This window comes from Tamandua tetradactyla, chromosome X (genome assembly GCF_023851605.1).
Source record: "Tamandua tetradactyla isolate mTamTet1 chromosome X, mTamTet1.pri, whole genome shotgun sequence".
NCBI classification, from domain to species: domain Eukaryota; kingdom Metazoa; phylum Chordata; class Mammalia; order Pilosa; family Myrmecophagidae; genus Tamandua; species Tamandua tetradactyla.
The window spans coordinates 60,601,006-60,626,760 of NC_135353.1; the positions used below are offsets into that span (position 1 = coordinate 60,601,006).

At 42.4% G+C, this 25,755-nt stretch overlaps 1 protein-coding gene across 8 annotated transcripts in view; it reads right to left on the bottom strand.

Annotated features, from left to right (window-relative positions):
• The window catches only part of TMEM164 (transmembrane protein 164), a 199,864-nt gene that overhangs the window by 6,165 nt on the left and 167,944 nt on the right, over positions 1-25,755 (bottom strand). For all 8 annotated transcript variants that reach the window (XM_077146563.1, XM_077146558.1, XM_077146557.1 and 5 more), the window contains one exon: positions 22,245-22,323. In XM_077146563.1, coding sequence (XP_077002678.1) covers positions 22,245-22,323 — 79 coding nt within the window. The remainder of the gene's footprint in view (positions 1-22,244; positions 22,324-25,755) is intronic.

The following is a 25,755-nucleotide window of genomic DNA, read 5'->3' on the forward strand; positions in this document are numbered from 1 at the left end:
GGTATTAATTGAACCTTCCTCACATATGTTTTCCAAAGAAGGGAAAGGTATACACTGTTTTTCCTGGAATTACCACACTCTCCTTCCCACCTACTGGGGAGAAGTCTTGGTATCTCTTGAACTCAAGGATCACTCGTCTATAAAATGGGGTGGCACTGCCTACATCACAAGATTGTTGGAAAGAGCAGATGAGATACTGTAAATCACAATTATAGTACTGTATCAGGGACTTAACAAGTAATGATTATTTTTATCATTATAAAATAATTTTAGACTCAGTGAAGAGGTTGGGGCTGAACATATGGATGTAGATGTCATCAGCACACAATGGTAACCAAAGACAGTGGGTGGTATGTAGACTGAGAGAGGAAGGTGGTCTGGGGCAGAAGCCCAAGGAACACCATTTAAGGGCAAGGGAAGAAGAAGAAGAAGAAGGAGATGGGGTGAATGAAGGCGGGTAGGTCTTCTGTGAGAGAAGCTCAGGTTTGTTCTGTGAACAAGAAAAGCCCTTTGAAGGCATGAAATCCATCGTTCCATTTAACAGATGGAGAAAGAGATGCTGGGCAGTGCTGGGCAGCATCATAACCAAAGTCACAACAGCAGAGGACTGGGGAATTGGGCTTTCTGGCACAGCCAGGAGACTCCTGCTCAAGGCTCTTGTTGCCACTTGTATAAACCTCCATCACACCACCAAATTGTAATTATCTATTTCCTTATCTGTCGACGCCTCGAGGTCAAGGACCACATCAGATTCATTTTGGAATTCCTAGCATCTAGCACTGGGATTGTTTTGTGACAATCCATTGAGCCATATACATATGATTTGTGTACTTTCCTGTTTTCTGAATGGGTGTGAACTGGGTAGCGTGTTGTTATCCTGGCTGCCGGGGCATAAAGGGACAAAGGGGACCCAGAGTGCTGACAGGTACTTGGGCTGCCACTCATTCCACCACTACTAAATCCGGGAGACCAAGGTTCAGGAGCCATTTTCCCAGGTGTCCCTTCCCGCCAGGCTCTGCTTTGCTCCCTCTAGCGGCCACTGAGCAGCAGTGGCAGGACCCGCATGACAGATGGTGGCTTCAAAGAAACAGATGGGAGGTGGAAGTGGCCTCAGTCACGAGGCAGCTCAGCAGCCTCAGTCCTTGGGAAAGCTGGAGCAGGGCTGCAACCGGTGGCTCAGCACCCCCATCACTATGCTCCTTCTCCTTGCTGTGGCCCCTCTCACATCACCAAGTCCCTGACCTAACCCTGCCCTAAGCTTCGGGGAAAAAGAAAGACTCAGACATTGCCAGGGAACAAGTTTCTCTGTATTCTTACTGTCCATTGCCCAAATCTCCGTCTCACTACCATTCATTCTGCATTGCATCATCCCACCACCCCAGATGGTTAGCACTTGGAGGGAGGGGCCATTTCTGAATCAACTCTTCATCTCCAGCACCCAGGACACTCATAATTACTACATGGGCACATAAATAGCACAGACTTTCTGGGGAATCCTAAAACTCTTTGGTTCAACAAACTGCTTTGAGGACTATATCTGAATACCTCAAAAAACCAATAAACTGCCCTTATTTGCACAAAATATTTATGTCTGCTCTACCTATAATATTGAAAAACTGGAAACCAACCAAATGGGGAGATAAGTTAAGTAAACTATACCTCAACATTGTGTGACAGTCCACTGCCATTCAAATGACAACCAGCCAAATATGTCCCTGTGTGAAAAAGTCTATGGCTGGTAGCAGCAAGCGGAATAGACAGAACATGTAATGAATGGTACGCTGATGATAGAAAATACAGCTTAGTGATTTAAAAACACAGGCCTGAATTGAAAGCAAAAGAATGGAAATAGATGTTCTATGTAACCTGTAACCAAAAGAAAGTGCAAGTAGCTATATTAATATTAGATAAAAATATATTTTAAATGTTTTACCATAAGAGATAAGGTTTTCATATGTTAATTATAAAAAACATTTGCATCTCTACATTTTCCTGAAATAAAAAACTTGAAAATGTTCAGTCATATAGGTCATTAATATAACAAAGTTGATGTTTCTAATAATTTTTACTTGATATTTCAAAAATGTACAGTCTTGCTAGCTAATCGATAGGTAACTAAGTTAGGGTTTACTATTTAGAATTCAAGAAACTCTGATATCTGTATCTCTAGATTGTTTCCTGGTTTGCCTTAATTTTTAATTGGTTTATAAAACTTAGTGTGCAAACACAGGCTTTACAATGATTATATTTTATTTAACATGCCTATGGATAAGCTAACCAAGATATCCATTTTTGGTGGTGAATATTTTCATATATTAATTGTATCTTTTTATTTAATCCATATTTATATATGTATCTTTATATTTTCCTGATGCATCATTTTTACATTTATAAATGTATCTTTATAATTAATACACATTTATATATGTATCTTTATATTTTCCTGAAATCCAAAACTTGAAAATGTTCAGCAATACAGGTCATCACTACAGCAAGGTTGATGACTGTTTGTAATAACTTTTTACTTGACATTTTGAGAGCGTTCAGTTTTGAAAGCTAATCAAATGGTATTTAAGTTAGCATTCAATATTTAGAATTTAAGAAACTCTGATATCTGCATGTATAAACATAGGATAAGATGCTAGACCCAAGATCTGCTTTTACAGTAATAATTTTGAATGTTAATGGACTAAACTCACTATAAAAGACACAGATTGACAGAATGGATTAAATAATATGATCTATCTATATGCTGCTCACAAGACACTTGTCTGAGACCCAAGGATAAAAACAGATAGAAAAGTGAAAGGATGGGATAGGTGTTCTATGTAAGCTGTAACTGAAACAAAGCACAGGTAGCTATAGTAATATTAGATAAAATGGATTTTAAATGTTATGATATCATAAGAGATAAGATTTTCATACGTTAATTGTAAAAACATTCATATCTCTATATTTTCTTGGAACCAAAAACTCGAAACTGTTCAGTAACATAGGTCATTACTATAGCAAAGTTGATGTTTCTAATAACTTTCTACTTGATATTTGAGAATGTACACAGTTTTGATTGCTAATCAAATGGTATTTAAGTTAGGGCTTAATATTTAGAACTCAAGAAATGCTAATATCTGTATCTGTAGATTCTTTTCCTTGTTCACCTTAATTTTAAATTGGTTTATGAAATTTACTGTACAAACACAGGCTTTACAATGATTATCTTTTACTTAAAAATGCCAAAAAATAAAATGTACCATTCAATTGCAAAAAAATACAATAAAAGCAAAAAAAAAAAAAAAATGAAAAACAGGCCTTATGTTCAGACAGGTCTGGATATGAATCCTGGGCTCTGCTGCTGTCCATATGGATGGCCATGGGCAATTTGGGGGGCTGCTCCTCTAATTGTGCTCTCCCATATGTAGACCGTAGATAACATCAACCTCTCAGGGTTCTTGAGTGGGTTAAAAGATGAATAAAAGTATATAAGGCAGCTAGCCAGACTCACAGATGCTGCTATTTTTATCATGGTGACCACAACAACGTAAAACCTTATAAAAGGTGGGAAGAAGATGGAGAAGAGATATGAGGGGGACTTAGCAGTTTTCATTGTTGTTGGTTCTTTTTAATCACAAAGGTGATCAAATATTCAATTTCTTTGGAAAATAAAGGAAGAAAAAACACTCTGAGAATAGATGGGTTCAATCTTCATAGAGACATGCAAATTGTATGCAAAGACACATTTTTTTCTATACACCTGGATGTAGCCCATGGGTTAATTCCCTTGAAAAAGTGGTTTTTCTTTTAAAGAAAAGTGGAAAACTTATATATTCTCAGAAAAATTAAACACGTAAAACCTTTTTTTTCTACTTGATGAAAAAATGTCACATTTTCTTAGCTAGCATTTTCTCTCCCAGGAGGATAGAAGTATCTCTGCTGTAAAGGTAAGGGGAACCCAAGTGTTCTAGTTTGCTAGCTGCCGGAATGCAATATACCAGAAACAGAATGGCTTTTAACGAGGGGAATTTAATGAGTTGCTAGTTTACAGTTCTAAGGCTGAGAAAATGCCCCAATTAAAACAAGTCTATAGAAATGTCCAATCAAAGGCATCCATGGAAAGATACCTTGGTTCAAGAAGACCGATGAAGTTCAGGGTTTCTCTCTCAAGTGAGACGGCACATGGCAAACACAGGGCTTCTCTCTCAGCTGGAAAGGCACGTGGTGAATATGGCGTCATCTACTAGCTCTCTCTCCTGGATTCTGGCTTCATGAAGCTCCCCGGGAGGCGTTTTCCTTCTTCATTTCCAAAGGTCGCTGGCTGGTGGACTCTCTGCTTTGTAGTGCTGCAGCATTCTCTGCTCCCTCTGAGCCTCTCATTCTCCAAAATGTTTCCTCTTTTATAGGACTTCAGAAACTAATCAAGACCCACTCAAATGGGTGCAGACATGTCATCCCCTAATCCAGTTTAACAGCCATTCTTAACTAAACCACATCATCCAGGGAGATGATCTCATTACAGTTTCAAACACACAGCATTGAATAGAGATTATTCTACCTTTATGAAATGGGACTTATATTAAAACATGGCTTTTCTTAGGGGGCATACTTCCTTTCAAACCAGCACACCAAGACAATAGCTTTTTAATAAAATCGACCCCTGCCAGAAGGAAGCTTTATGAATGTTGGCAAAGAAGTCAACTGCTGAGTAAAGACTGATCCCCAGAGGCCTCCCATGGGCCCTTTAGCTCATCTTTTAATCCCACCCAAGAAAGACTTACACCCAGGAGATGAGACTGGCGGGGTAGCGTTTATTTGCCAATCATCTTCCTGTTCCCTTCAACTCATTCATTTCTTCATATTACATTCATTCAACATCTAGTGTATGCATGCTGGATGCCAGACTCCATGTTAGATAGTGGGGATAAAAAGTCAAAGACAGTCCCTGGCCTAGAGAACTACCCTGCAGTTTACAAGTGAACAATAAGATGTTGTAATAAAAGGTAAGCACAACAAATAATGGGAACACTGAGGAAAGGTAGCTGGTGAAGATGACAGCTGAGGTGAGTTTTGAAGAACAAGTAGGATGTGAGGCTAGGAACCTGAAGGAAAGACAGGATATTTCAGGCAGAGGTACAGGCGTAGAGGCATGAAACAGTGTGATGTTTGCATGGGATTACAAGCAGTTCTCTGCTATGAAGGATAAAGTGGGAGGGCTTATGTGTCAAGAGATGAAGTTGCAGAGACAGGCAAGAGCAGCCAGATTACAGAGAGCCTCATTTGCCATGCTGGGGAATGTGGCCTCAATCCTACAAGCAAAGAAAAGCCACCAAAAGGTTTTAAACATGGGAGTTACAAGGTCAGATTAATGTTGCAGCTAGCTAGACTCCTTTAGCAGCAGTGTGGAAGATAGTCTGGAGAAGGACAAGCCTGAAGACCAGTTCAGATGCTGCTGGAGCAACACAGATAATTTGGCAATTTGTTGGACATGAAGGAGAAATCTAGGGGCCTCCCAGGTCTGTGGCTTCAGTAACTGAGAGTAGCTGACTTAGGGGAGAGATGTGTTCAGGCTGTGGCATGCTAACGCCGAATGCCTATAGGATATCACTGTAACAATTTCAGGAAGGTGGTAGTGTAGGTGCTAGGTGGCAAAAGATGGAAAGTTATCCAGATGCACATGGTACAGAGAGAAATTCCAGGAAAAAGGAACAGGATTTATGAAGTCACAGAGAAATCACCAGCTAAATGCTCTATATTCTCAATCTCCTCTCTGAATGTCCCCTTCATCCTCTTGCTCTTACCCGACATACTGCTTCCCCTGAGGAGCCTGCTCCTTCTGCAGCCCTCTAAAGAAGAGGCTGATTTTTCTCCTTTGGTCCATGCAGATAGAGTAGGTAACTTCTTTTCTTTCTATTACCATTTCCAGGCCACTGACCCTCCCTTTACCTCAAAACTCCACAACCACCATGCTATCCTTCCTTTTCAGAGTTATCTATGGACCAATGGGTCAGATACCCCACATTCCTCAAAGATGTTAGCACCTGGCTCACCACCACTCTCTCCAAAACAAATCTTGTCATATTTCTTGTTATTTTCAACATGCGCTTAGAGGGACTTTTCATTATCCTGGCCTTCTCTCCTTGATGATTTTGTCAGCTACCATACCTGAGCTACTCATCCACATGCTCATACCTGAGACCTCATAATTATGAATATCTGCAGCCCTTGCATAATCTCAAATCTAATCATTCCCTCTTCAACCACCATTTCTGTCATTCCAGCTTGCTCCCTCTAATCCTTACTGACTCCAACATTTCTTTGACCCCACAGGAAATCTGTGCTACATGGGTCCTACCATCTTTCAGCTGTCCCTCATAGTTTCCTCTTCCCTCTTTAAATTCCATGGTGTTCTAGTTTGCTAGCTGCCGGAATGCAATATACCAGAAACAGAAAGGCTTTTAAAAAGGGGAATTTAATAAGTTGCTAGTTTACAGTTCTAAGGCCGAGAAAATGTCCCAATTAAAACAAGTCTATAGAAATGTCCAATCAAAGGCATCCATCCAGGGAAAGATACCTTGGTTCAAGAAGGCTGATGAAGTTCAGGGTTTCTCTCTCAAGTGAGAAGGCACATGGCAAGCATGGCATCATCTGCTAGCTTTCTCTCCTGGCTTCCAGTTTCATGAACCTCCCTGGGAGGCATTTTCCTTCTTCATCTCCAAAGCTGCTGGCCTGTTGGACTCTCTGCTTGGTGGTGCTGCAGCATTCTCTGGTCTCTCTGAATTGCTCTCATTCTCCAAAATGTTTCCTCTTTTATAGGACTCCAGAAACATCTCAAGACCCACCCAAATGGGTGGAGACATGCCGTCACCTAATCCACTAAACAACCACTCTCGACTAAATCATATCATCCAGGGAGATGATCTGATTACAGTTTCAAACATACAGTATTGAATAGGAATTTTTCTACCTTTATGAAATGGGATTTTGATTAAAACGTGGCTTTTCTGGGTCCATACATCCTTTCAAACTAGCACACATGACCCATCGTTCTAATTCTCCCTTGCATACACCTAAGGCTCCAATGCCCTTCTCACATATTACTGTATGCGTCTGGAAAAAAAAACCCTAACCTGGTCAAATTCACATCTCCTTCTCCTTGCTTGCACCTACACAGCAGAACATGGCTGTAGAAAAATAGTGGCACTGATTGTTCTCACTTCAAACACAGGATCACAAACCTCAATTGAATCCTTTAAGTTGCCAGGCAATCGCCCAGAGCTTTCCCAGTTCATTCACTTTCTCCCTGACCTAGGGCAAAATTTACTATCTTCTCTCTTCTCAAAGCTTCATCATCTCCACACAATCCTCACTCTCAGATGCTTCCTATTTCATTGAGAAAAAGGAATCAGACAAGAACTTCCACAAGCTCTCATGATCCATCTAACCACCCAGCTATCAGTGACCACCACACTCTGCCTTTTTCTGCCAATGAACTGCCCATGATTCTAGCCAAAGCCAGCCCTTCCATTTGTACCCAAATCCTGTCCCCTCTCACCTGCTCAACAATATCACTCCAGTAACAGTTTACTTTTCCTCTTGCATCAATAGTTTCTTCTCTCTACTGGATTATTCCCATTAGCAAATAAACTAAACACACTGTAATAGCCCCCATTCTAAAACAAACAAAAAGGCTTAAATTTTGGAGCAGCTAGAAGAAAAAATATGAAATAGTGGAATAGCAACCCACAACAAACTCTGAAATCTACTTATTGAAATGTATTTTGAAAACCATTGCTTTTTATTTTATTTTCTTTGATTATGTTATATTTAACAATAAAAAATGTTAAAAAAAAACAAAAAAACAAAAAGCTTGACACCTTGCTTCTCTCTCCAGCCACTACCTCACTTCTCTGTTCGCCTTCATGGCAAAACCCCTTGAAAGAACTGTCTATACCTGTACTGTCCAGTTTGGTAGCTATGAGTTACCTGTGGTTATCGAGCACTTGAAATGTGGCTAGTTTGAATAAGGGGGAACTGTTACTGTAAAATACACACTGGATTTCAAGGAATGTAAAATACCCCATTAATAATTTTTAATTGATTATGTTAGAATGATAATATTTTAGATACACTGGGCTAAAATCATAAAGATCAATAGTAGATTACAGAATACCAGGGGCCAAGCTTGAGGGGAATGGAGAATTAGTGCTTAATGGATGAAGAGTTTCTGTTTGAGGTGATGAAAAAGTCTGGGTAACAGATATTGGTGATGGTAGCACGATAATTGTGAATGTAATTAATACCATGGAATTGTACATTTGAAAGTGGTTAAAATGGGAAAATTTGTGTTGTCTGTATGTTATCATATAAGAAGATTTAAAATATCTATCTATATCTCTATATATAAAATATAATTAAGATTAATTTTACCTGTTTCTTTTTCCTTTTATTTTAACAAATTTAAAAATTTATATTTTTGCTTGTTTTAGAATGGGGGCTATTACACTGTTTAGTTTATTTGCTAATGGGAATATTCCAGTAGAGAGGAAGAATAATGTTTTTAAATATAAATATAACTAGAAAACTGAAAATTATTTGTGGCTCACTGTTCTATACTCTCCATCTACAATTCCTTTTTTCCTATTCTCCTTTAAGTCTGCTCTAATCAGGCTTCCATTCTCCACCACTCCACCAAAACAGCTCTCATCAAGGTCATAAATGGCCTCTGTATTACAAAATACAATGGCCAATTACTCCTTCACTTGGCTTCTGGGAAACCATTCTCTTGGTTCTCCTTTTACCTCACTGCCTGCTTTGTCTCGGTCTCCTTAATGGCTCCTCCTCAGCTCCCTCACCTTTAAATGATGGAGAGGATCAAGTTGCAGGACTCAGAGCTTGTGCTGGTTTGAATCTGTGGTGTACCCTAGAAAAGCCCTTTAATCCTCATTCAGTGTTGCTGGGTGGGACCTTTTTGAGTGTTTCCATGGAAATGTGTCTCCACCCATTCAAGGTGGGGTTTGCCTACTGGAGCTCTTTAGGAGGGAACCATTTTGGAAAATGCTTTAGAGCCCACGCAGCCTAAGACCTTTGGAGAGGAAGAAGGAAAACACCCCAGGGGGAGCTTCTTGAAACAAGAAGCCTGGAGAGAAAGCTAGCAGATGTTGCCACGTGCCTTTCCAGTTGAGAGAGACACCCTGAACATCATCGGCCTTCTTGAACCAAGATATCTTTCCCTGGATACTTTAGATTGGATATTTTCATAGCTTTGCCTTAATAAATTCCCCTTTTTAAAAGTCGTTCTATATTTGGTATATTACATTCTGGCAGCTTGTAAACTAAAACAAAGCTTTACTCTTCTCTATCTACTTTTGTTCCTTAGGTGATTTTAACCAGTCTCATGGCTTTAATACCATCTACATGCTGAGGACTCTAAAATTTATATCTCAACCTGAACTTCTGTCCTGAACTTCAGGTTCATATACCTCACAGCCTACTCAATATCTGTACTTTGGATATCCAGTAGGCATCTCAATCTTAAATCAAATTTCTGATCTTTGTTCCTGTGGTAAATCATTACAGTAAAGATTCCCAATGAATCATGCCCTCCCAGAATCCACACCCTTATGTTTTCCCCTCCCACACTGATTTGGTCACAGGGCCCATAGGGTTCAGGCATGTAACTTGCTTTGTCCAGTGGAACATCGTCACAAAAATATGCAATTATCTTATGCATTGGGGTTTGCTCTCTTGGGATGCTGCCCTGAGACCCTCCATGCCATGAGGAAGAATAACAGGAAAGAACACATGGATAGAAAGAGTTAGCCGCTCCAGCTGTCCCAGCTGAGTCCAGGCAAGACCAATAGAAGAACAACCCCAATCAACCCATAGAATTGGGAAAAGTATTTGTGCTGGTTTGAAACTGTTATGTACCCCAGAAAAGCCAGGCTCTTTTAATGCAATCTTGTGAGTACAAATTTATTATGGGCGGGCTCTTTGATTAGGTTGTTTCCATGGAGATGTGACAAATCCCTATACATAATCTGCTCCTCACCTATACCACCTCTCTGACCTCATCTCTTACCTCTCTCCCTTTCATTCACATAACTGCAGCCACACTGATCTACTTGCTGTCACTGGAATATTTTAGGAACACTCCTGCCCTAGGACCTTTCCACTCATTATTTCTTCTGACTGGCATGCTCTTCCCCAGATATCCAATGGCTTCATTCTCTTACCTGCAAGCCTTTACTCAAATGCTCATTCTCATCTGTCCTGTAACTACCTGTTGAAGAGTGCTTTGAAAACTATTGCTTTTTTCTTTCTTTGCTTTGTATATATGTTATATTACACAATAAAAAAATGTTCATTCTCAATGAGGCCTTCCCTTTAAATGAGGTAATTTGACCAAGCTGCAGTCTCTCTATTTTGTTTACTATAAAAAGTAGAGAATATCCTGAGTTGGATGTTCATGTGGAAAAGTTCATTTTATTGACCTCTTGTCTTCCAGAGAATGCTTCACCCTCAAAGAGTCTTAGTAAGGGACAACTAACCACCCAACTAGTGCCTAAAGCAAATAAAGGCCTACCTTTGTTCGTGAGGATCAGAAGGCCACCCCTCTGTCAACAGCATGCCAGTCTGAGGACCCTGAAGCTGGTAAAGAATCCAACAGGTGGACCTGACCCAGCAAAATAAGCACTGGCATTCGGAGACCCAAGTCCTACCTTCTATTCTTACCAAGTTGCTATGTGACCTTCTGTATACATCAAAATCTCTCTAAACATCAGTGACCCTCTCCTGAGAAATTCCTAGGCCCTCCTTATCTCACAGGAATTGTTAGAAAAAGAAAGCTAGAAAATCATGAAGATACTATGGAGAAAAGTTCTATTTACACATAACACCATTATACCTTGTATGTATTATGTGGTTAGTGTTAGCTCGATCACTAATGAGCCTTAAACAAGGGGTTGCTAACTCCTGGATCATTTGAGGCAATGAGGCTTGAACTTCAGAGTGTATTAGAATCCCCTAAGGCAGTGGCTTCAAACCTAAGCCTATACCAGAATCCCTCGTAGGGCTTGTTAAAAAACAGCTTGCTGGGCTCCACCCCAGAGTTTCTGGTTCAGCTGGTCTAAGGCAGGCCAAAGAATATGCATTTCTAATAATTTCCCAGGGTTGTGCTGCTGCTGCCAGTCTAAGGAATACTCTTTGAACCACTCTCCTAGGGAACTCATAGAAAATGCAGATTCCTGGGTCCTTCCCCAGAAACTAGGATCCATGAAGTCTAAGTGGCCTTAGAATCTCCATAAATAATGAGGCCCCAGGTGATTCCAATGCAGGGGTCCTCTCCTTAGGGGGAATCCTGGAGCTGGGAAATGTACAGCAGGAGGCCTAGGAAAGACCACCAGTGAAGGGGCCAGCAATTTGGCCAGGTGTGAGGAGTGGCATCTTCTGGAAAGTGATAAAATTAAGGCAGAAAATCCTTGACCTAATCCCTTGCCTCCTACAAAGCATTCCGGAGTTCCAATTACTTCTTCCTCAGAGGGGAAATCCAATGTCTTCACAAACTGACGCACCCACCCTCTTGCACAACCTTAGCCCTCAGGCAATGCTTCAAATTCCTCAGCTCCTCCCCTAACCTCTTCAGGAGTCTTCAGAATTTATCTGAGTTTCATTCGCTTTCTTATGCCCCTCTCCTGACCTGTACAGTGGAACTAGGAAGCCAGTGAAAGAGGAGAACTTCCACAGCATCCTAAAGCTAACTGGATAGAAGGACCAATGGGATAACCTGGGTGAAGGAGAAACAAGAGGCTCAACACAGGTCCTGATGCCAGTATGACTTTGGGGGCTACTTTTCAAGGGGTTACTAGCCAAAGTGCTTTTGCTTTTAATGGTCCTATGAATAGCACAGGGACTGTATCCGGATCCTCATCCTCTAGGTGATAAGTGTAAAAGCCCACACAAGAGAGAAGTGGATGGAAATCAAACAACATTGGGGTTCTTAAATCCCAGTTTCCCAAAATGTCCCCAAAAGCCATTGGAATTGCCTCTACTTCAAAACAGCACCATCACCCCCTAGCCCCGGTTCAAGCCTGAGAAGGCCACTGGTCATCAATTCCAAAACAGGAGTGCCCTCTAGTGAACAAAAAGGGGTTTTGAAGCAGCCTTGAGGCAGGACTGCTTAATCTTCCTGGTGCCAGGCAGAAATTCCTGACAGTCTAGGGAGATGGAGGAATCCCTTCTAAGAACAATATTTTAAATGAATAACTACAAAGGGATAGGCTTGCAAAAGAAGGTGATTATATTAAAACAAAGTTATCAAAATATTTAAACAAATTTCGTAATACAGAAATTATATGTTTATTAATGTATTTAATAATCAGATCTGATAGTGGAGTGGGTCTAATAACTCCCATTTCAAAGCAGTGAGGAGCACAAAGACATTCTGAGATGTCTACAGTTACTGTAGTATGATTGGAAGCCACCTGTGATTGTGCCATTGACAACAAAGTCACAGAGATAACTAATACCCTGCTATTTGTCACCAACATGCATGTGCTACATTTCAGCTCAAGGTTAGTGAAAATGAAGGTGTGAAACTTTTTCCCCATCCAATGGACCCCTTAAATCCTATTTGGGGATCCCAGGTTAAGAATCCCTGCCTAAATAAAAACAATCATAAAAAATCAATTAAAACATCAAGAAGACGAAGAATGGGCAGACTTCAGGTCATTTCATGAATCCTGAGGCCCAGGAACACACTGTGTCCCAAAGCTCTGTGTGTGCTCTCCTACAATGTCCCATGGCTGAATCTGGCTCCCCCCACCCCAGCTCCTGCCCAGCCCACTAGAACCTCTGGAAACCTGGTCTCATCATCAACAAATCCTTATAGACCTGTCACCTCTCCCACAGAATGTTCCTTTTACCTCCTCATCCTGATGACAGCTGGGTCACCCCCTGAAGACACCATTTCTCCTGTAGAGTGCTCTGAGAAGAGTCTGTTTTATTCCCTCTTTCTATTCCCACAGCAAGCTTTATTGAGGGCAAGGGGTTTGAAGAGTCCTCTAGCCCTCTGTCATTTCTTCTAAATGTTCATTCCTCTTCCTCTTTCTTTCAAGGCTCAGTTCTTACTCCTTGCCACTGCCACCCATTGTCCTCCATGTCATCTGATTTAGCCCAGATCAGTGTCCCTTGGTGTTTTCGTTTGTTAAAGTTGCCATAATGCAATATACCAGAAATGGAATGGTTTTTAAAGGGGGAATTTATTAAATTACAACTTTACAGTTCTAAGGCTGTGAAAATGTCCAAATTAAGGCACCAAGAAGAGGTTACCTTCACTCAAGAAAAGCCGATTGGTCTGGAACTCCTCTGTCAGCTGAGAAGGCATGTGGTTGGCTTCTGTTGGTCCCTTGCTCTTAGGTTCCATTGCTTTTAGCCTCTGTTTCCTGTGGGGGTTCCTCACTAGGCTTCTCTGTGGCTGGGTTTCATCTCTTGGCTTCCCTTGGCTCTCTCCAGGTTCTGGCTTGCTTAGCATCTCATGGGAAGGAACATGGCAATATTTGCTGGGCTCTGCCCATGTCTAGGCATCTGCTCTCTCTGTCAGCACTCCAAGCATCCCCAAACAGCCAGGTCTGTGTCAGCTCTGAAGCAACTGTTCTCCAAGCATCTGCATCTAAGGTTTCTCCAAAATGTTTCCCCTTTTAAAGCATTCTAATAAACTAATCAAGACCCACCTTGAATGGGTGGAATCATATCTCCATCTAATCAAAAGTCTACATCCATAATTGGGTGTGTCACATCTCCACGGAAACAATACAATCAAAGTTTCCCATCCTAAACAATTGGTCTGGCCCCACAAGATTAGATCAGGATTAAACATGGCTTTTCTAGGGTACATAAATAGTTTCAAATCAGCACACTTGGCTTACAGTCTTCCTTTTCATACCTTTTCCTGTCAGTATTCTAGATGATTCCAAGTGGGTGACCCTTCTAATACTCTAACCCCAATGGCTTCTTGAACCTCCTTGAAGGTTCGGACCTCTACTCCACCTCATTACCCACATTCTGGCTACTGTAACCACCCTAAACTGCCCCACCTAGGTTAGATTGTCTGACCACAACCTCCCAGATTTTGAGTTTTCCTATTCTCATTCTTACTGCAAATGTGCCTGTAGACCTCCGATCTCTCCAGCCTTTACCTACCACCATGATTTCCTCCTTGCTCTTCAGCTCTTTTTAGCCTCACTTCCTTCCATATCAGCTTAGACCCTATGACCCATCACTTGAACTCTCACATTAGCAGCCTCAACTCCCTCAGAGGGAGAGGGGACTGTTCATTCCTCTCTCCCAACACTTCTACTTACTCCCTCACTAGCTCATCCTCAAAGGATGAAGACTTGGTCTAGGGGCTTATGCTGGATTGAAACTATTGTATACCCTAGAAAACCTACGTTCTTTAACCCTCATTCAATAGTGTTGGGTGGGATCTTTTAATTAAGTTGTTTCACGGAAGATGTGACCCACCCAACTGTGGGTGGGACCCATTGATTAGGTGGCTTCAATGGAGATGTGTCTCCATTCATTCAAGGGGGGATCACTTACTGGAGCCCTTTAAGAGGAAAACATTTTGGAAAAATCTTCAGGGCCAACACAGAGACATTTAGAGATGCAGAAAGAAAATGCCCCCAGGAAAGCTGTTTGAAACCAAAAGCCAAAAGACCAGCAGATGCCAGCCACAAGCCTTCACGGCTGATAGAGGTATCCCAGACCCACTGAACTTTCTTGAGTCAAGGTTCCTTTATCTGGATGCCTTAGTTCAGACATTTTTATAGCCTTAGAACTGTAAACATGTAAATTCCCTTTATAAAAGCCAACCCATTTCTGGTATATTGCATTTCTGGTAGTATTAATAAACTAAAGCAAGGAAGGCTGCTCAGACCACATTTTATCGTTGGGCAGCATCTTGATACATTAACAAGCAGAAATCATACTACTACTAATAATAGCAAACAATTTGTATGGCATGAACTATGTGCCACATACTATTATAGGTGCTTTACATACGTTAACTCATTTAATGCTCATTACAACCCTATGAAGAAGTTGCCACTATTATTATTATTTTACAGATGAGGAAACAAGAGCACAAAAAAGTTAAGGAACTTGGCCAAGGTCACACAGCTAGTAAGTGACAGAACCAGGATCTGAAAACAGGTAGTCTAGCTTCATAAGGGAGCGCAAGCTCTTTTTATTGCATGCATCTGAGCAGGTTGTCTTTTGGGGCACTCAGTCCTGATCATGTACTCTACTTTAGCTTCATAGTACCTTTGACTGGGTGGGAAATAAGGTTGGGCCTGCTCTACAGATCTGGCCACCCTTGATTCTTTGGGTCAAGACCAAAGCTGCAAGCTTCAGCTCAGCTTGCCAGAGAAGCCCTATACTGGAGGTACTAGGAGCCTAATTAGCTAATAATAAAGTAGCACTGTTTCCCATTCTGCTATTGTTTCTTGGGTGACCTGTCCTTGGTGGGAAACCTGAAAGGAAGAAAGTATGTGGCAGGATAACACTGAGCCTAATACAAAGCCTTAGCCTTGGATCAACCTCTCACATCAGGATTTTTGCTCTTTCCCTCAGGCTGTTAATCCCTGCTGGATAAAGTGGAGTGACCTTATAGACCACTGCTGTAAAAGGGCAACGTTTCTGTTTCAGGAATTGCATGGTCCAATACAGTAGCTGCTATTTAAATTTAAATTCAAATTAAAGAAACTTAAGTAAAACTAAAAATTCAGTTACTTAGTCTTATTAGCCACATTTCAAAGGCTTAGGAGCCATATGTAGCTGATTGCCACCATATTGGACAGCACAGATTGAAAGCATTTTCATCATCACATGGATTTCTACTGAACTAGACTTGTCTCCTTTTCCCATTTCCTGTAGCACTTACTCGTAACCCTTGTCATTATCCTTCTCAACACCTTCCCCCTCCCATCAAACTCCTTTGCTTCTTGGCACTTGTCCTCACCTCCTAATTCATCCATCCCCCTTTCTCCCTAGTATTTGCAATTTCCCCCTTTCACTACTGGCTCCTTCATCTTAGCATATAAACATGCCTAGCCTTGGGGCAGGGAGGGGCATGGTAGGGAAGGGAGGGGAAGGGAGGGGAGAAAGGAAAGGAGAAGGGCAGGGAAAAGAAGGGAAGGGAAGGGAAAGGTGTGCACTCCTGATTACTACCTTGATGAAATTTTCTACTGCCTTAGTTTCCAGGACATCAATCTTTCTGTCTATTGCTCTTATTATCCCTGCAATCTCCTTCACTCCTTTTCTTCCTCTATCTACTACTCATAGGTTAATGTTCTCCAGGGTCTTTTTCTAAGTCCTGTTTTCCCTTCACCTACATAGGCAGCCTGGGCCATCTCATCCACTCCAATGACTATATCCACCACCTTTGTACTAATGATACTACAGTCTACTTGTAACCCAGACTCTCCAAGAAGCTCCAGAATATTCTACCCAACAGCTTCATGGATCTCTCAACTTGGAAAACCTAGAAAGACCTCTGATTCAAGTAAAACCATCTTCCTCCCTAAAACTTGTTCCTCCCTTCTGTGCCCTCCCTGTTATTAGCACCTTATCCCACCCAGTCACCCAGGCCAAAATTCTGGGGCCTCACAGATTTCTTCCTCTTCTTCACTCCCAAAGACAATAACTAGATCACACAGTCTTCACAACTGTCACTCCTCAGCTCTTGAAAAGATGAAAAGACATGAGTACTGCCACCTAGTGATGAAACACAGATGCAGCAGTTGGTACACTCACGACTTTTTTAAAAAGCACAGGAACATTAAAGAAAATGTGCCTTAGACTGCCCAGAGAAGTCAGAGACAGCTCTAAAGAGGAGTTAACACTTTTGAGCTAACTCATAAAGTAGGCAGACATGGAATTTGCCAAGTTCCAGGTAGAGAAGCTAGTGTGTACATAGACAGAAAGGGGGATGGGCTGGACAAATCTGTCAGCTGACTTGTTCAGTTTAGGATGTAAAGTAATGGGAACTGGAGTGTGATGAGGAATGAGGTCAGAGAGGCAAGGGTCAGATTGTAAATACTTTAGCCTTCACCTTGGATGGGATTTTAAAGCAGTTGAACAAAACCTGATTAGATGAGCTCTTTCTTCAGAAAGGTCATTTTAGAGACCATATAGAAGGTAGCCTGGATGGGAGGAGGGCGCTCAGAGTGCAGGGCGTTGATAGAGAAAACAAAACAGTCCCAGCAAAAGAGGCTGAGAGCCTGGACTAGGGCAGGGGTGGTGGGGATGGAGAGGAAGGGTCAATCTTGCAAGCTATTTGAGAATCTGAGTTTCAAACTGACTGGGGTACAGGGGAAGAAGCTGAGGAAGGCATCTAGAAGTTGCTCCAGGGAGAGTCAGCAATACTAAATCCATTGACAAATATTTATTGGGCACTTACTATGTGTTATCTGTAGAGTTGTAGAGGGGACTGGATGGATAGGGAAAAGGAGTAGGAAGGAAATTTTTCACCAGATGGCTTTGTTTTTTTTTTGAAGATATCTACAGCAACATTTAATTTTCCCAAACCACATTTGTTTCTAAGACAAATACAAACACATAAATAGCGGGCATCTTCATACTTTGGTAAAATTAAGTACTTTTCTCCCCAGAGTTCTTTAGAATCTGTTTCGTTTAAATATCAAAGTTCATCAAACATTTTGAAATTTAGATTCTGAGCCATGTAAATGAATTATATAATAAAAGAATCAATACGAAAACCAATCTAATGTTATGCTCCTACTTAAAACCTTCACTGGTTTCCCACAGCTCTTAGAATAAAGGCCAACCCCTGACAATGGCCTACAAGGCCCTCCATGTCTGCCCACAGCCTGTCCCTCAGGCCCAGCTTCATTCCACTCTCCCCCTTGTGCTTTCTGCTGCTGCAGTGCTTTTGTATATGCTATTTTGTCCAGTAGAAGGCCTCATCGAGTAAATTCAACCCATCCTTCAGTTTTCAGCCTGCTGAGGGAACTCTGTCCCCAAACCCCTATACAAAGCATCTTGTTTCATTACAAACTCTGATAAAATTGTCTTGCTTTCCTTCAGAGTACTCATTTCAGTTGTAACTATACATTCACCTAGGATATGAGAAATAGGGATTCATCAAAAAATTTCTATGAAGGAAGGGATTTTTAGTTCATTGGGGCATCCCCAGTGGCTAGTACAGAGCCTAGCAGGAAAAAAAGCACTCGCTAATATGTGTTAGATGAATCGATGAATTGGATGTATGGAGTAGATTGAATGGAGTATTGGATGTATGGAGTAGATGAATTGGATGTATGGAGGTATGGAGTAGAATCTGGATTCCCAGATTCTAGCAGAGGTGACAGGGTGGTATCATTCATCAAGAACCACAGGAAGAGAAGCAGGGCTGACTTGAAAGATCATTAATAAGTTCCACATGGATGAGGTTGAGTTTGAAATATATTTGGACCATGCAAGTGAAGATGTTGAGTCAAATTCATGAAACTGAATCTCTTGAAAGAAGCTTGTGCTGCAAAAGTGATTTGGTGACCATCACTATATAGACGGGTAATTAAAAGCATGAAAGTGGATGAGATCACACTGGAAATATTACAGTGAGAGGTGAACCTAGACCAGAACTCTGGAGAAACCAACATCACAGAGGACAGAGGAAAAAGAACTCATGGTGACTTGAGAAAGCATAGTTAGGGAGGTAGGCAAGCCAAGAGAGAGGAGGATTTTGGAAGCCCTCAGAACAGAGCACTCCAAAAAGAAGTGATCAACAATGCTGGATGTAGCTGAGAGTTACAGTAGGATAAAGACTGAGAGGCTATGATTCAATCTGGTTGGATGAACCAAATCCAGTGGTATTCTACTCACTGTAAGTTTCTCAGGATGCTGGCTGGAGTTATAGTGGAAATATTGTGAGCCATGGGAAGGGATCAGTGGTAATGATGGTGATGAAGAAAGTAGAGACAATGGTAATGGAGAAATCATTATTACTTTCAGTTAGAGATGAAATAATGGTCTGGAAGACACAGTGGGGAGCTGGTAAGTATATGGGACAGGACAGTTAAGAAAGGCCTGTATTAGAGGGAGCTTCAGGCAAAAGGCAGAAGGACTTTCTGTTATGTGAAGATGGTTGTGGGGGATGGGACTCTTTATAAGAAATATAGTTTCAGAGGAGTAAAGGCATAGAGTTGGGAAGAAAGGAAACAGGGAAAAGAAGAGTCAGGCTAGAGGAGGAAGAAAATAGCAGTGTGGCCAACAGGGGCCCTCTGTACCATGGTGGCAATTTAGAACTACAAGAATGAGGGATGAGTGGAATTCCAGTTAAGCTTACCACATACTCCCAAGCCACAGAGTAAGTGGCACTGTATGCTCCAGCAGGCCCTTGCCTTCCAGAAAAATAGGGTTCTTAGGTAAGGGAGGTATCTATAAGAAGAGCTATCTCATCTTGGGTAAAAACTCCTCAGCCATTTATTTCTGGAAAATTACAAGAGACTTGTAGAAAACAGATGCTTCAAACCCTCAGCTGCCTTGGTTTACAGGAGAATAACCTTCCACTGCTCACTCCAGATCCATTCCACCTCTGTAAGACCTAGGCCCAAGGTTCAGGATGCAAGGTGAAGCCCAGCCTTAGGAAATCTAGATTTTGCCCTAAATGCTCATAGATCCACCCCCTACCCCCAAGCGAACAGCAGATGGTAGACAAAGAGTTGGAAAGAGAGATGAGGTCTCACAACAGCTCAAAGCTGATCAGGTAGGAGGTGATGGCCCATGGAGTTCTGGAGGGCACTGGATGCTCTTGCCCAGGGCTGGGAGTCAAAGATCTGCTTGGAGAGATCACATCACTCATCCCACAAGCTAAATCCTCACTGAGCTAGTGGTATTGAGTGGTTATTAACAGTAAGAAAGGATCACCTCTCTCATTAAAACCCTACTACTTCTTGCCTCCCCAGTTAGGGGACTGGGCTACCTGCAGGTTCTGCTCTAAGAAAATAAAATCATCTTTGCAGAGATGGTGAAGAAAAAGGGAAGGTGAACTAGGCTTCCGAAATGATATTGTGCTCCCACTGCATCCTCTGTAGCACTTATCACACTGTATTACAATTGTCTGTTCTCCCAAGTACACCACTTGTGGAAGCACTGTGCCTTCCTTGTTCATCTTTGATTTCCTAGTAAAAATGCTTGACACACAGTATGTACACCAGAAATAGGAGTTGAATGAATGGCTGGCTGCTTCAGGGGCAGGGATGGGATCTTCCAGCCTGATGTGGTTAGGAAACCGACATCTGCCCTTTAAGACAGCAGGGTATATGGGAAAAAGCACTGGTTTTTGGAGGGCATCTGGGCTGGGCTTTAAGTCCAAGGCTCTGATATTATGGCAAGGTAGCTAATATTTGGGAGCCTTGATTTTCTTCTCTGTAAAAGGAACATTCTTTTTGTGATGAATAAATGCAAGAAACATACCTAGCACAGTACTTTACATATAGGAAATACTCAATAAATAGTAGCTGCTGATATTTGCTAAGGTTATTATTATTATTACTATTGTTATAGTCGCTTCTCAGGGTGAGCACCAGAGAGATGGAGGAAGAATCACTAACTGCAGGAAACAAATCAGAATTAAAACTCGGAATCCCCAATTCCTCAGCTCAGTTCCCTCAACCAGGTTACAGGAGAATCGGCTACTTCTTGAGAGTGTGACCTCCCAGATTGTTTTTTGTGGGAGGGACAGAGGGTGGCTGTTTGGTATTTCCCACATCATGCCAATCTAGCCCAGCTACCTGACAGATTTTTATGGTCACTTCAAAGTACCCAGTTAATGCCCATTTGGGCAGAACTTGGAGTTCTTTCACCTCACAGCTCAGAACCCAGGAATGAGGGGTAATAGGGTCTGGAGCCCTGGGATAGCTGGCTGCTTGGTTGAGGTCAGAATGAATACATCTCCAAGACTTGGATATTAAGAGGCTGCTTCCTTGCCATAGGGGACAGACCTGGGAAATGGATATTGGCACTCTGGATTTCCCTTGAAGGTCAGTGAGAAAAAACAGTACATTTAGAATAAATTAAAAGGAAGTACTCTTTGACAGTGTGAGCCCCCAAGTGGCAGCACAGGATAAAAACAGCTTCAAAGAAAATTTACACAAGTCTATAGAAAGGAGTTTTCATTGATAGAAACCAGGGCAAATCTTAAGAATTTATGTAGACTCCATGGTGAGCAACAGTGCCCATTCTCCAAAATGCCCCTAGGTTGCCTTGCCCTTGAGGTTACTCAAGGCAGAAGTTCTTAAGTCAGAGGAAGCAAGCGTAAGCCAAAACCCAGCTGAGCTCAACAGAACCTCCAAACCATCTTCCAGTGGGCTCAAGGGCCCATGTGGCCCCAGTGCCATTTTTAGTGCAATAGAAACGAAACCCTTGCTGCCTGGGATGGGGTAGGAAGGGGTTGGTCTTCCAGAAAATTTCTAGCATCCAAGATAGAGTGGTGAGTGGCTAAGACTGGAAGAGAAGGGAAGGAACAGCACTGTGAGGGAGCAGCTCTCATGATAGGCTCAGAGGGGATTGGAACTCCCATCCCCTTTTGTCAACTACACAATAGAGGGAGGGGATAATTTAAGGGTCACTGTCTTTTGAGGTCACAAAATAGATGATCAGCTTTCTTTCCATGCTATCTGTCAACCAAGTTGGTGTTCTCTCCTTCATGACCAAATGAAGGTTTTGATGCTTTATCTTACAAGGAGGTCACTGCTCTTTCACCTGCCTCTTTCCTCAATCCCATAATCTCCTAGCCCCTTTCTAGAGCATCTCCAGTTCTGAGAGGATGGGTATAATGAAGAAGAGTACAAGATCTCTCTCTCCTGAGAGGAGAGAGTGGCTTCATTTTCTCCTACTGCACACCGAGAGAGAGGGGACACAAAATATAAGAGCATGACCACGCCTGGGGATGCCATGCAGAGCCAAAAACACCACAGACAGAGCCCAAAGCCCCTGTGACAGGCAGTCAGCGGTACCATGCTCACCCACAAAAGATACTTCAGAAAAGTCCCTAGACTTTGCAGGGCCCATTTTCCCCATTGCCTAGTGTGTGACATGAAGCATGCTGAAGAATCCCAGCCAAGCAGCAGCTCAAGATCCCTGGTAGGTGCCCAAGAAGTTGCGGCTCTCCTAAACATAAGGAAGGTGCTAAAGGGTGAAGGTAGCATCCAGGTGGGGTTTGCTGGCCTTACCTCCTTTCCAAAGCAGGTAGATGGGTACCACGTAGAGCATAACATGCTGAATGTAGTAAACCTCCAATTCAAAAGGGAGCTGTAAGGACAGGAGGGAGAGAAGTGTTTCAGAACAGGGAGCACTCATTTCAATAGGTTGGGAAGTTAGGAACTACATTTTAGCAACACCATATACTTCACCAGGTAACCAACCTTCACAGTTAGAGAAAAGAGAATGAAATGAATGAAAGTAAGGTCTAAGCTAGCATCCTTTTAAGGTGTATTTGGCACAGAAAGTTTGGTTCAAAATTTGAGAACTGTTGCATGCTATAGCTCCCCTCTTGGAGAATGACCATATGAGTTATTATATTAAGGTCCTGAGTGGTCCCTACAGTAAAAACCTTTTTTTTTTTCCTTCCCTTCATGGGCAGGCACCGGGAATCGAACAGTAAGAAACCTTTTTAAAAACACTGTTTACTCAGAATTTCTCAAACTTATTTGACCAGAGATTTAAAAAATTTTTTTAGTAATACCCAGTGTCCTGCCAAATATACTCGAAGGAACACTACCTTATGTCGCTTCCTGCTCGTGCTGAGTAAATGACTGATTACTTAAAAGCTTATTTTCCATTTGGCATGAAGACCGTAAGGGTAGAATTTATTGTCCCCATTTTCCAGATGAAAAACTTTGATTGTTAGGCCTGGTAGGGCCTAGATCCAAGAATAAAGGAATTTGCCAGTGGTTATTTGGGGTCAGTCCAGGGTTAGCCTTACTTTTGGATGAGGACCAAGCAGCTGAGCCAATTCCAGCCTGAGTTGCCAAGAAGAACTTCCCCACCCTGCCTACGTTAAACACCCACACTCACGCACGCACATACACAGCATCCCATCCTCACTCACTTCAAAATGGATGCTCTGGCTTACCAAACCAGAGCATGATTTTAACCTGGCATGCACGTCTTGCTGTAGAACTTGGCAGTGGACCAACAATGGAAGTAGCTGGGTGGATAACTCAATTCTGGGGGGAAAAGAATTTCAGCAGCTGGCAAGAGGACTGGCCTTCTGGGCCAACACAGTCCCGAACAGGCATATGCACAAACCAAGTGTGACAAGTACACCGCGGGAAAGGGGTCAGTTGCCTCCCTAACCCCTACACAGGGCAAGTATATCGTCAAGACTATGTGCTAAGAAGAGGAAGTCATAAACTGCCCAGGCATAGAAGGCCAAGCCTGCTTTGTGCCAAGGGCTGAGACTGAACCATGGCAGAGCTCCCAGAATGGAAGCTGGGACAACCTTGAGCTCTGAACAGAGACACTGGCTCTGGCTCTTAAAAATAAAAATCCATGCAGAAGGAAAATTTCCCTGGGACTCAGATGATGCTAAACTATTTCTTCACATTCACAGAGGGAAAGGTAAAAACCCAGTCACTCAGAAAAGGAGCTTCCAAGTCTCCCTACAGACCAGGTTGAAATACATACACCGGAATAGCTGACAAAGGTCATGGGGTTTGACAATGGGCAACACTGGCATAAGGAGCTATGGTGGCCTGAGATGCCCACACTGGTCTCTCACAGTAAAGTGGTCTGTGGAGGCCGTGCATACTCAACTAACTTAAATTTGGGTATTGCTTTATGCTTTTCCAAATGCTTTCACATTCCATGATCTACTAGATCCTCATTAAAAAGTATTAATATCTTCAATGGTCAAATGAAGAAACTGTGGTACAAAAAGGCTAACTGACTTGACTGAGGTCACCCAGAAAACAGGGTAGGAGGAAAAAGTCCCAGGAGGGCTCAGCTCTCTGGCTGCAGACTCTTCAGGTACCTAACAAACTTGTGCTCTCCCTGAAACAGGCTTGGGAGCCCAGGCTGCTCTCTCACTGTAGGGAGCAGAAAGCCAGGGCAGAGGGCCCACAGCCACCAGCCGAGCCATGTCCTCAAGCAGTTCCACTCCCAACCTCTCAGACTCCAGTTGCTCTTTACTCACCCTGACTCATGGTGCTGACTTGCTACCCCCTCACTTATTACAGCCCAACTAAAAAGCAAACTCCCCACCTGTATGTCCAGGGAAGCAGTCTAGCATAGTGGTTTCAAGTCGCAGTCTACCACAGTGGTTTCAAGCAGGGACTTGTTCTGTCAAACCTGGGTCTAGATTTGGTTCGGCCACTTCACTGCCCCATGATCTTGGGCAAGTCACTTAATGTCTCTACTTCAGTTCTGGCATCAGCAAAATGGAAATAATCATGCTTCCACCTTTTAAGTTTGTAAGATTTTTTTTTTAATTGCAATATAACAAACGTATACAATACTTAATATGTGCCAGGAACTCTTATAAATAAGCACTTTGTTAAACATTACTGGACCCAATTCTTGTAATAACTGTACTATTCCTACCATCTTCCTTTCAGGGATGGGAAATTGAGGTACAGAGAAGTTAGGTAACTCACCCAAGGGTACACAATTTGGCAGAGTCAGGATTCAAACCCAGGCAGTCTGACTCTAGAATCTATAGTCATAGCCAGAACACTCTACTGCCTCCTCTAAATCCTGACGCATGGGAGATGTTCAATGGAGAGGAGCCACTTATTACCGGGAATGATAATAGTGGTAATAGCAGCAGCAGGAGCAACAGTGGGACAAGCACTTATCCTTATTTGTCCCTGCACATGGCCACTGGATCCAGCCACTTCCTGCTCCAGGTCACATGACAACAGAGGCAGATATTGGAGTGATGCAGCACATTCTTGTATCAAGAGATACAAGAATGGCAGGCCCCGACCAGAGGCTGGAAGAGGCAAGGTAGAATTCTTCCCTAGAGTCTCTGGAGGAAGCATGACTCTCCCGACACCTTGATGTTGGACATCTATCTTCCAGAATTGTGGGAGAAAAACATTTCTGTTGTTTAAGAGAGATGAAGAGAGACAAGAAACTATCACTTGCCACTTAACAAAAATTGTACTTATATGATGTGCCAGGCACCGTTAAAGAATTTTACATTTGTTACTGCATTTAATTATCACAACTTCCCTGTGCCATAAGTAGGGACCATAATCACCCCCAATTCATATATGAGGAAAACTAAGGCACAGAGCAGTGTCACCCAAAGAAGGCATGAGGACAGGGGAAACAAGCATTCAGCAACGGGGAAGAACAAAGACAGTGTGCTAGTTTGAAGCTGTTATGTACCCCAAAAAGCCATGTTCTTTAAATCCTAATCCAATCTTGTGGGGGCAGACCTATTGTTGGGTGGGACCACTTGATTAGTGGTTTCCACGGAGATGTGGCCCACCGAATTATGGGTGGAACTTTTTGATTAAGATGTTTACATAGTGATGCGACTGTGCTGATTCAAGGTGGGTGTTAATCCTTTCCTAGAGCCATTTATGAGAGAGAGCTCAGAACCTATACAGAGAGCAAATGCCTAGACACAGACTTGGAGATGCAGAAGGAAATGTCCCAGGAGACACCAGAAGCTGAGAGAGCCGTTTGAAATCAGAAGCCAGGAGAGAAAGACAGCAGACATCACGATGTGCC